This window comes from Typopeltis vanoorti, chromosome 14 (genome assembly GCF_054136105.1).
Source record: "Typopeltis vanoorti isolate ZY-2024b chromosome 14, IOZ_Tvanoo_1.0, whole genome shotgun sequence".
In the NCBI taxonomy this organism is placed as follows: domain Eukaryota; kingdom Metazoa; phylum Arthropoda; class Arachnida; order Uropygi; family Thelyphonidae; genus Typopeltis; species Typopeltis vanoorti.
The window spans coordinates 87,681,626-87,693,990 of NC_143562.1; the positions used below are offsets into that span (position 1 = coordinate 87,681,626).

General features: G+C 37.0%; 1 protein-coding gene across 1 annotated transcript in view; it reads left to right on the top strand.

The window, feature by feature from the left end:
• LOC150099733 (protein PRRC1-like) overlaps positions 1-12,365 on the top strand; it is a 160,763-nt gene that overhangs the window by 120,556 nt on the left and 27,842 nt on the right. The window contains exon 6 of the mRNA XM_090403998.1: positions 4,036-4,306. Coding sequence (XP_090260124.1) covers positions 4,036-4,306 — 271 coding nt within the window. The remainder of the gene's footprint in view (positions 1-4,035; positions 4,307-12,365) is intronic.

Genomic DNA, 12,365 nt, shown 5'->3' on the forward strand with positions numbered 1-12,365 from the left:
TTCTATCTGGCTAAGATATGTAGATGATGTGTTCTCTATTTGGCCTCATGGCCCAGACACATTAGATTCCTTCCTTGGTCATCTCAATAGCCTACATCCAAGAATCCAGTTTACTATGGAAAAGGAAAAGAACAATTGTTTACCCTTCCAAGACACCTTAGTCACGCGCCTGCCTAATGATACACTTGCCTTCACTGTATACAGAAAACCCACACACACAGGCAGATACATTCACAAACTCTCCCACCACCACCCCTCACAACAATATGGCATCATTAAAACCCTTACCAAGAGAGCCCACAATCTTTGTTCCAGTGGAACCGCCCTCACTACTGAGCTTAACCACATACACAGAACTTTCCTCTCCAATGGCTACAGCGAACACAGCATCAAAAAAATAATCAATTCCTCCCCCATTCCCCGTCCCTCTCGTCAACAAGAATTTAAAAATGCCATCACCATACCCTACATCCGTGGCACTTCGGAAAAAATAGCCAAGATACTAAAAAAGTATAACCTACACACAGCATATAAGCCCTACCGCAAACTGGCTACCCTTATCCGTTCTACGAAAGATCAGCTCCCTCCTCTCTCTCTGCCTGGAGTTTACAAAGTACCCTGTTCCTGTAAGCTTGCGTACTTTGGACAGACAAGCAGATCAGCATCCATCTGCCTAGAGGAACACAAGTCGTACATCGTTAAACACAACTATGGCCATTCAGGCTTGGCTGACCATGTTTTGTATACCACCCACAGAGTATCATGGAAGAAAACCACCATGCTCCACCACAGCAAATTCAAGAAAGAGAGACTTTTCTTAGAAGCAGCAGCAGCAGCTCTCAAAAACCAAAAATCTTAACAAATACGGTTGCATTAAGCTTCCGAAGATTTGGGAAACAGTCATCACCAGAGGTCCCACCTTACATTCCAGGCCACCTACAACTGCCCTTAGAGGGAGCTCCACCTAGATAGGACTTTATTGTCACCCACGTGGTTGGGCTTAGTATTGTTAGTTTTTGTGTGCATGCTACATTAATTGTCTTTGTAATCCCTGTAGATGTCCTAGTGACTAGGACGAAATATAGGAAGTATTAAATTCTATTTTAATTCTTTTTGAGTGTTGTAAAAAATCCATTAAACCTCCAACATAACATCAGGTGTTAAGTTTTACCACTTGAATATCTTCAAAGAATGTTAACATAATTCAATTATAATTGCTTCTTAAACTTGAAAATGTAAGCATATTATATTATTTGATATCATCCTTTATACATTTTGACAACATTTAATTTAGAATGTATGTGGTCATTGAAAAATAAATTATGTTAAAGAAGGAAGAAATACAATCAACGTTTTTTTTTTTTTTAAATCATCATCATCATCAAATTCCTGTCATGTACCCTCAAGAGGTGTACAGGATATGATAGTACTACATGAAAAAAATTACATCATTACTAACTTCCTATCTACAATTTTCCTCCAATTCAGTCTGTTACTTGTCAAGACCCCAACATTATCAGATCTTATATTTCTATCGTCTAAGGCACTTTGTACCATATCAATCCACCCATATCTTGGTCTTCCTCTGGGTCGTTTTGCTGCCAACCTGGCAGATAACACTTGTTTTGCTAATCTTTCCTCATCCATTCTGTTTAAGTGACCATACCACCTGAGATTAGCTCTGCTAATGCATTCCTGAATGCTGACAATGTCAAGTTCTTTCCTAATAGTCTCCTTTTTAATATGAAATTGCCATTGATGCCATCTGTTCATGCCTATAATCTTTCTCAGGACTCTCATATCTGCGGTCTCTAGTCTTTGGTCAAGTGTTTTACTTCTGACCCAGCTCTCAGATCCATAAGTTAAAACTGGTTTGAACACTGTCTTGTATACAGCTAATTTAGTGTTCCGACTAATTTCTCTCTTATTCCATATGAATTTCTTCAATTGACTTCCTACCATACCAGCTTTGCTGATTCTGTTGTCTATTTCCATATTTAGTTTACCATCTTCAGTAAAAATTGTGCCTAAGTAGCTGAAATGTTTTACTTGTTCCACAGGTTCTCCATTCACAACACAGTTGACATTTTCAATGATTCTGCCTATTTTCATTGTCTTTGTCTTTTTATTGCTGACCTTCATACCATGTCTATTACAACAGCTGTTCAATTTAGTCAGAGAATCTTACAGACTTGTAGTGGATTTATTAGAAGTATAACATCATCTGCATAAAGCAAAGAGCTGACATTAACATCTCCCATTTTGATATCATGTTTAATACCACTTTCCTTCATAATGTGATCCATATAGAATAATGAATAACAGAGGTGATAATGTACATCCTTGTCTCACACCAGATTTAACATTAAATGATCTTCCTGTACTTTCTTCAATTCTAACTGCTGACTTACAATTCAAATAAAGACTAGGTATTGCTTGATATAATGCCCCATTCACACCATATAACTGCACCGTATTGAACAGCTTCTCTCTTGGCACCTTGTCGTATGCCTTTTCCAAATCGACAAAACTTAAATACAGATCTTTGTTATATTCCCATTCTTTCTCGACTATTTGTCGTAAAGTGAAGATCTGATCCTGACAGCCTCTATTTGGCCTGAATCCAGCTTGTTCTTCACCCAGCTTTTCTTCCACAATTCTTCTCAACCGTTTCTCAAGTATACTTTCATATATCTTGCAGGAACACTCAGTAGGAAAATACCTCTGTAATTCTCACATTCAGTTTTATTTCCCTTTTTATATATGGGTACTATGAGAGCTCTACTCCAATCATAGGGAATTCGTCCCTCTGTCCAGGCTTTCTGAACTATGCAGTGCAGCCACTGTAAGACTCTTATACCACCATACTTCAATATTTCTGGTTGAATATCATCTACTCCTGCTGCTTTTCCACATTTCAAGCCTTTGATGGCTTGAAATGTGGAAAAGTTTTTTTTTTTTAAACAGATACAAAATAAATAATAGTTGTACAACTATTATTTATTTTGTATTTTGTATCTCAAGGCAGAACAAAAAAACAGCCATTTGTTCTGCCTTGGGTAACTAAGAATTATTGTTCCATGTAGTTCAAAGATAACTTGAATTTCTGGATGCTTTGTGTTAAATTTATTATGTTTTTAGTTACGATCAGTTTTCACTAATGAAAAGTGAAAACTGATCATTGGCTCTTCTAAAGCTATGATGAAGTAACCATTATATTATTTCATTCATTTTCTAGTATGGAAAAAAGCAGAATAATACTTGTTGTACAGTTCATTATTAATTTTAATGTTTAACGTGGATGCTAAGATGGATGAATGGAACATCAAGGAAAGAGCATAGGAAAATGAGGATATGATAGAAAAATTAGCGACAAAGTTAAAGAAAGTAGATTGAGGTGGGCTGGCCATGTATGGAGAAGACCAGTAGCCCAAATCAAAGGGTCACAACAATGGAAGTGAACGGCAAGAGAAGAAAAGGAAGACCAACGAAAAGATGGTAGGAAAACATCAAACGGGATATGGAAGAAGTTAGAGTGGAAAGGAGGGATGCCCAAGATAGAAATAAGTGTAAGAAAATTGTCAGAGTGGCTGACCCCCAGACTATCTGGAATTAAAATGCCAAAAAAAAAGAACAACATGAATGCATAATTGAAAATAGTTATTGCTCAAGAGTAGATTGAATGGTTAGTTATAACAAAGATCATTTAATGATGAAATAAAAGACATTCAGTTCTGTTGAGAACATTCTGCAGATATTAATGATGTCCTTTTTGAAACACAGTATAATGAAGTGAAAATCTTTGTGTTTAGTTCTCACTAAAGCAAATACTATTAAACATTCACTCAGTATAACAAATTACTAAAAATCCCATAATATCTATGCTGTGCTAAAGGAAATTTGATATAACAAATTTCCTTCTGCTTCTTCCATTATTATGAATTATTCCTTTAGTCCCTGTGAATCTGGTATAATTAGTTAACTGTGATATTCCTAATATAACTTAACATACATAATATAAATAATTTCTTTCAGATTCTGGAGGAGATGTTGATGTTGTAGTTGCATCTGATAAAGAAATTAAAGTGTCACCAATCCGTGAAGCCTTTCAGCAGGTATTTGGAAGAGCCACTGTTAATGGATTAGCAGCTCAAGCTTCAAGCATAGCAGCTCAGCCTGTTGGCTATTCTGCTGGTTTGAAAGCTGCAGAAGAAAGAATCAGCTTTTTGAGGCAACATGGAATCGTTCATGAGCAACAAGCAGTTATAGCTGTAGAAAACTTTTTGGCTGAACTAACTCCAGAAAGGTAATATCATTTTTTTTTGTAACTAATTAAATGAGATTTTTCATTATTAATCTTTTTACTTCTGAGCTTGAGTATTCTTGCACACCCTTTTGCTTTTAAAAAATCTCCATTGAAACAACGTTAAAAGTTGTTGGAATTTCACAGATGTATGGAAACATCTATTATGAACATAAATCATTAACTCTTGCACAGCTGTCTTCATCTGCTATCTGGAGGGAAATATTTGCACTTTTGCCTATAATGAAAGAAATCTCCCAGCCAGATTTGGCTAGCTTCTATATTGTGTCATATGTTAAGTGTCTTTCCAGGGATTAAAAAAAGTATTGGAAAGTTTGCATGCTGACCATATGAAATCATTAGGAAAGAGAGAGAGAGAGAGAGAGATCAAGTTAGATCACTCAGCCAATAATGAAGTCCTATTGCAAAATAGAATAGAAAGCATAAGAATAGCATGAGTTTGACCAGACAGACATGATGAGTAGTTCTGAAGATTTGAAGTGGTACAGAAAGTTATCTTTTTACCTCCTGCACAATTTGAAATTCTTAAGCAGTGTAAGAAATAAATACAGGGAAAAACATATTTGCAAATTTTTAACTGATCCTTATAAGAGAAAATTTTCAAATCTTCCATATCTGAGAGCAACCACTAAAATGGAATATGTGTCACCTTGTGACCCCCCCCCCCCCACACACACCTCTGATTGAAAAGAAAATGCTTCTCAACACAGACTCATCACACTCTATAAGAAAGTCCCCAAAGATTGCAATATGTATTTAAACCTGATTTGAAGAAAATAATTTGGCGTGGTGGGGGGGGGGGGAGAGAATGCAGATATATTTGTAACAAATGTTGGGTATCCTATGTGCTTCCTGTTCTGAAAAAATCCCATAATTGCTAAATTTTCAAAGTATGATGAAGATGATACTGTTCAGTATTATATAAAAAAAATACTGAACAAGATTTTCAGTAAAACAAAGTTTGTCAGAATTTTGATTAACCTTGAATGAAAAAAAAACCTAAAGTTTTACATGTATTTGTATTTTGGTATTTTGGTTTAACCAATAGGAATACAATTTGGTCGGCTAAATCCCAAATTGCCAGCGCATCCTCGTTCGTTCAGTATCCAGGTAGATACCCAACAGGGTGCACCACGAGAAGGTGAGAATTGAACATTAGGTCAGAAGCCCTGGTTGGTTCTCCGCATTCCTTTAAAGGCTATGTGGAGGTCTCCTCTCAGTTATACAGCTTTGACCCTTAAGCACCCCCTGTTAACTGTTGTAATAGATATGGTATGAACATCAGTAATAAAAAGACACAATGAAAATAGGCAGAATCATTGAAAATGTCAACTGTGTTGTGAATGGAGAATCTGTGGAAGAAGTAAAACATTTCAGCTACTTAGGCACGATTTTTAGTTAAGATGGTAAATTAAATATGGAAATAGACAACAGAATCAACAAAGCTGGTATGGTAGGAAATCAATTGAATAAAATCATATGGAATAAGAGAGAAATTAGTCGGAACACTAAATTAGCTGTATACAAGACAGTGTTCAAACCAGTTTTAACTTATGGATTTGAGAGCTGGGTCAGAAGTAAAACACTTGACCAATGACTAGAGACCGCAGATATGAGAGTCCTGAGAAAGATTATAGGCGTGAACAGATGGCATCAATGGCAATATCATATTAAAAAGAAGACTATTAGGAAAGAACTTGACATTGTCAGCATTCAGGAATGCATTAGCAGAGCTAATCTCAGGTGGTATGGTCACTTAAACAGAATGGATGAGGAAAGATTAGCAAAACAAGTGTTCTCTGCCAGATTGGCAGGAAAACGACCCAGAGAAAGACCAAGATATAGGTGGATTGATACAGTACAAAGTGCCTTATATGATAGAAATATAAGATCTGGTAATGTTGGAGTCTTGACAAGTAACAGACTGATTTGGAGGAAAATTGTAGATAGGAAGTTAGTAATGATGCAAATTTTTCATGTAGTACTATCATATCCTGTACACCCCTTGAGGGTACATGGCAGGAATTTGATGATGATGAAGTTTACATACAGTTTTTTAATTGAAATTATAAAAACAAAAAATAAGAAAGCAAGAGATATTGGCTAGCTTCTTTATGCTCAGCAGGGAAAGGGTATGCATGAGAGATTTGACATGCTAACTTATTTGGGTTAACATGTCAAATGATGAGACTAATTTAAAGTTCATCTAAGATTTATGGTTCATTTTATCATTAGGAATGATCAGATAACCATGGAACTGTATTGATTCTGAACTTAAGTTTATGATGCTATGTTTTATTGTGTTTAACTGTGTTGTACTATTGTATGATTGTAAATATGCAATTGTATAGTATTAGCAACATTGTTTACATGAACCACTCTCTAAATGTCCATATAAAATTAAGGATATTATTGTCTGTTGTAAGGAATGGTATTAATTTAAAATTGAAGAAAATTAATGTCTTTTTTTGCATAAAGTCATGCATCCAAAGATGACCAAAGGTATGTTAGAGGATTAGGGAAATGAATTCATCACAGTTAAATGTTTCCAGTATTTCATTTCATTCACATAGACATAATCAATTACCAAAGTCACTTTTGATCAAGTAAAACCATTCATGCTGCAGTATAATGATGATTTTAGTGACTCAGATAAAGAAGTGGTAGGAGTATACCTCATAAGATGGCTTCATAAAGATTAAAATGAAGAATGACAAAACAACAAGGAACATAAAATTAATATCAACACCTGACACTGATAGAAATTTAGGAAACTAATTGTAAAATTAAAAATTAATGAAGTCATTGGCAGGTAACTAGAAATATTAAGTGAGCTGTATGGGAGTGATGGACTGCCTTTGAGTGGTTATGGTGTGAGTCGCTTGGAGAGACTGCTGCTGGAAGGTAGAGAAGTGAATAGAGAGAATGAATCAAATTGAGAGGGGAGTGATGTGGAAGAGCAGGAGAGATTGAAGAGGTGGATATGAATGGGGAAGTAAGTGGTATGAGTATAGAAAATGAGATTATGGGTGTGCAAGAGGAGCAGGGAAATGGGGAGGCTCAGGGTGGACAGGGGTACACAGTGTGAGAAAGGGGGATGCTCCAAGAGGAGGTGAGAGCATGTGTAGGCAGGAAAGAAATGGGATGACCAGGGATCAAGAGGAAACAGTTGGAATTGAAAAGAGTTCTAAAATGAAGAAGCAGAAAGGGAAATGGTCCCAGTCAAGCATGGAGAGATCACATCGAGTGAGTAGTATTAGTGGAACTAGCTGTAGATCCAGAAATGAGCTGTTGTGTTTGTATACAAATGCTAGAAGTATAAGAAACAAGGCAGATGAAATGGTTGCACTAATTGCCTCTGTTCACCCAAAGATTGTTGGAATAAGTGAGACATGGTTGGAAGAGGATGACATCCTGACAGGAATAGAGATGGAAGGGTATGGTGTGTTTCATGAGAATAGAAGGGGTAAAAAGGGAGGGGGAGTGCTATTGATAATAGAGAAAGAGTTATGTCCATACAAAGTGGAGATGCAAGATGGAAATAGGCCCAGTGGTTTTGAGGCAGTATGGTGTGAGATAGAGGTGAATGGAATCAAATACTTGGTGGGGTGTTGTTATAGACCAGGTAATGTGGATGGTGGTGATAGTGAAATGTATAGTCAAATTAGCCAAGCAAATAAGAAAAGGGTGATCATTATGGGTGATTTTAATTATGGCAATATAGACTGGAATGATGAGATAGCAACTGGAAGTAAAGAAAATGAGTTTCTTGAGTTTTTGAGGGGTAACTACCTCAGACGGTATGTAACAGAGGGCACATGAGGATTAAGGGTCTTGGATTTGGTCATCTCATCTGAGGATGTAATTATAAATGAGGTGTCAAATCATCCACCAATTGGTGAGAGTGACCATGAGGATTACCTGGGTGGTTGCCAGCAGTGCGAGGGCCCCTGTGAGAAAAGGGTATATGCGGAACTACAAGGGGGGGGGGGGGGATTATGAAGAGCTCAGGAGACAGCTTGCAGGTGTAGCGTGGAATGAGGAGTTATCTGGAAAAGAGATCAATGCAGCTTGGGGGATTTTCAAAAACTATCTAATAGATGCAATGTCTAAATGCATTCCAAGGGTGAGAAGGTTAAATAAGGTAGGTGTGAGATTGATGAATAAAGAGATTAAGCATGCGACACAGAGAAAAAGGGCATTGTGGAGGCAGCATAAGAGAAGTGGAAATAACGAATTTCATGAGGTCTACAAAGACCAGGGAAGGAGGGTGATTTGGTTGGTGAGAGTAGCTAAAGAGAGGTATGAACAGCAGTTAGCTAATGAAGCCAAAAAGAATCCTAGGGAGTTCTTTCGATATGTAGTCAACAAAAGAAAGAATGATTATGGAAGGATGACATTGATTGGAAAAAATGGTATAAAGACAGCTGTTGCAGAATGTGTGGTGGAGATACTTAATGAGCAGTTCATAAAGATCTTTCAATCTTGTGAATGTGACTTAATGGAGAGATTGAGAGCAGTTGATGATGGGGAGGAGAGACTGACTGTAAGTGAGCAAGAGGTGTTTGGGGAGTTGAGTAAACTAGATGTAAATAAGGCTGTGGGACTTGATAATATATCACTGAGTATTCTGAAGGAATGTGCCAGGGAGTTGACACCTGCCTTGACATATTTTTTTAATATGAGTCTTGCACTTGGTCGAGTTCCTAAGGAGTGGAAGGAGGGCAAGATTGTGTCACTTCATAAAGGAGGTGATCGAACTCAAGCATCAAACTATAGGCCTATCTGTGTGTCACGTGTTGTGGTTAAGTAGTTGGAGAAGCTTGTGAGAATTGGATCCAGAGTTAGGTTGACAACAATAGTATTATCTTTGATGGATAGCATGGATTTGCTAAAGGGAGGTCATGTTTTAATAATCTACTTACTTATTACAATAAAGTGACTGCTTCCTTGGACAGAGGAGAAGAATACACAGTAATATACTTGGATTTCGCAAAGGCTTTTGATAGAGTACCTCATGATAAGTTGACAGTCAAACTAGAGCAGATAGGGTTGGATATTAGATTAGTGCATTGGATTGGAGACTGGCTATCTGATAGGTATCAACAAGTTGTGTATGGGGTGCGATATCCAGGAAAAGGAAAGTCACTAGTGGAGTGCCTCAGGGGTCTGTTTTAGGGCCATTACTGTTTTACTTGTATATTAATGATATTGGTGAAGATTTGGATGGAGATATTCAATTGTTTGCAGATAATGCAAAGTTGGAATGAACCATAAAGAGTAGTGAAGATGTTGTGGCCTTACAAGAAGACTTGAATAAATTGAGTGATTGGGCACGGAAATGGGGATGTGAGTTCAATGTTGCGAAATGTAAGGTTTTAAAATTTGGAAAACAAAGATGGGATGCAGAATTTATGCTTGGTGAGAATATATTGGTGGAGGTGGAAGAAATAATAGATCTTGGGGTTGTAGTGGATAATGATCTGAAATTTAGGGGACACATAGCCAAAATTGTGAAGACAACACAAAGGCTTCTGGGAATGGTGCGGAGGAACTGACGTGTAGAAGTAGGAAGATTCTTGTTCCGTTGTATAAGGCTTTGATTAGGCCACACATGGACTAGTGTGCTCAGATTTGGTCACCGTGTTTTCAGAAGGATGAAGAGATGTTGGAAAGGGTCCAAAGGCAATTGACTAAGGTAGTTTCTGACCTCTGGAATGTTGAGTATGAGGAAAGATTGAGAAGATGTAAATTGCCGAGTCTGGTGGACAGGGGAAAGAGGGGAGATATGATAGAGACCTACAAGTTGGTAAGGGGTTGTTATAGAATCAATGGTGGAGAAGTTCCATACAGAAAAGTGGGAGATCAGGGGAGAACCAGAGGTCATCCCTGGAAACTGTATAAAGAGGGTGTGAGTAGGGGAGTGAGAGGCAGGTTTTTTTCGTGCAGAGTTGTAAATGATTGGAATGCCTTGCCTGAGAGTATGGTGTCTGCAAGGAGTTTGAGTGTGTTAAGACACGGTATGATGAAATGTGTGTGGTGATAAAAGGACCTCCCAGATGAGTCTTTGACTCCATGATGTCTTGGGGTAATAATAATAATAAACATTAAAAGAAGTTAAAGAATTAATGCTTGGAAAGGGGAGAAGATTTTCTTTTTCTTTTTTTTTTCTATCATCCACGGGGAAAAAAAACACTTGTCATTAGAGATGTAACTTAGTGCAAATTTCACTTATACAGCAGACTAATGCAAGATAGTTGAGAAATGACAAATTCCAATGTCCAAATCCTAAATTAGCCATGATGCAGTTGGAACTAGGTCAGTCACATTATATTTTATATTAGATGAAACTGTATATACATTATTGATGGTAAAACAGATGTATTCATTGGGAAATGGCAGTAATTTGTGCACAAAAAAAAGAGAAATGGGTACAAAAATTTTTCAGAAATCTGTTGATTAAACAGAGAAGTATGAAGTTTTGAATATGAGTGAGATTTCTAACAAAGAAAATTTTGAAATCTTGCATATGCAACCACTGAATTGGGATGTGCCACCTTGTGATCCCAACCCCCTCACCCAGATTGAAAAGAAGACACTTCCCAGCACTTCACATTGAAATGTGCTGTGTGGAAAGATTGTAAGAGTGATAAAGGTGTGAAAGAAGAAAGATTGTGAGGTCATATGGAAATAGTAGAAACAAAAACTACTGTAGTGTGGCAGAAATTTCACGATCTGTGATTAGTGCTTCACAATACCAATGAGAGCTGCAGAGACTGGAAAAATCCTTAGTAATTATCAGAAAATGTAAGAAATGAGATGAAAAAAGAGGGAAGAGGAAAGGTGTGAAAGAACAGAAAAGAGCAGAAAAGGATATGGTAATGTACAATGATTACATGATTGAGGTGTTGCTAGATGAATGAACAACAAAAGCATAATTTCTGAGATTGAAGATTCATGATGTGACAGATTACATGTAGGCAGGTAGAATGAGTGGAGAATTTGATTGCTTTGGTTGGAACAATGACTTGAAAGGAGATAATATGGTATGAGAGAAGATATGAAACAATTATTGAATGAGGTAAATAAAAAAAACAGAGGGGGGGGAGTCAGCATAGATAGCTGAGGTGTAAAGCTGTGATTGCAAGTGATTCAGTTTGTGAAACTGTTCAGAAGAAATGATGTGCAGCATGTTGAGATATGAGGTGGCTTTGATGATTGAAAGGATTTATATTTATACTTAAATGGATTTGGTGTGAGATGCTTAGGTAAATTGTCTACTGAAAAAGTGAATTAGGTATTCAGAGAGAAACTAGGTATGACAGGGTGCTGCACACACATGCACTAAGATAAGATGTTGAGATTATTATGAAAGAGAGAGACCACCCTGAGAGGAGTGGAATTAGTTTTGTCATACAAAAGGAATTAACTCAGGCAACTTATTGGACCATTCAGATTATGCATCAACCTATTGGTATCTCATGCATATTTCACTAATATCAGAAACATCGAGAATAAAGGCTATGAATTTTTAGCATAGATAAATGAGACCAAAAATTATTGGCATTAGTGAGGACTAGCCAACAAAGGATATCTTCAGTAATAGAATACAATGGTAGCATTGTATTTCATGAGGACAGGTAGAATAGAAAGTGTGGTGGGGGGAGGGTATTGCTTAGGATTGTATAATTAAACCCAACCAGAATAGTGATAGTGGTGTTATCGATAAGCAGTGGGTTTGAGGCTGTTTGTTGTGAGATAGATTAATAGTACAAAATACACAATTGAGTGCTGCTACAAACCTGGGTCATCTGAAGAGGATTGAATTTCATAGACAGATGCGATGATGGGGGGGGGGGCTGAAAAGTTTTGATGAACACCTAGAACAAAAATGACATTAAAGCCACTCTTCTTATATATCCTAAAAGAAAAGGAACGTATTATTACAGTTTGATGAAACATGGGGGATTAAAGAGTTTTAAGATATGTTCTTTCTTGTGGTTATATCAGTTGCTTTAATATCATTTTTGTTCTAGGTGTT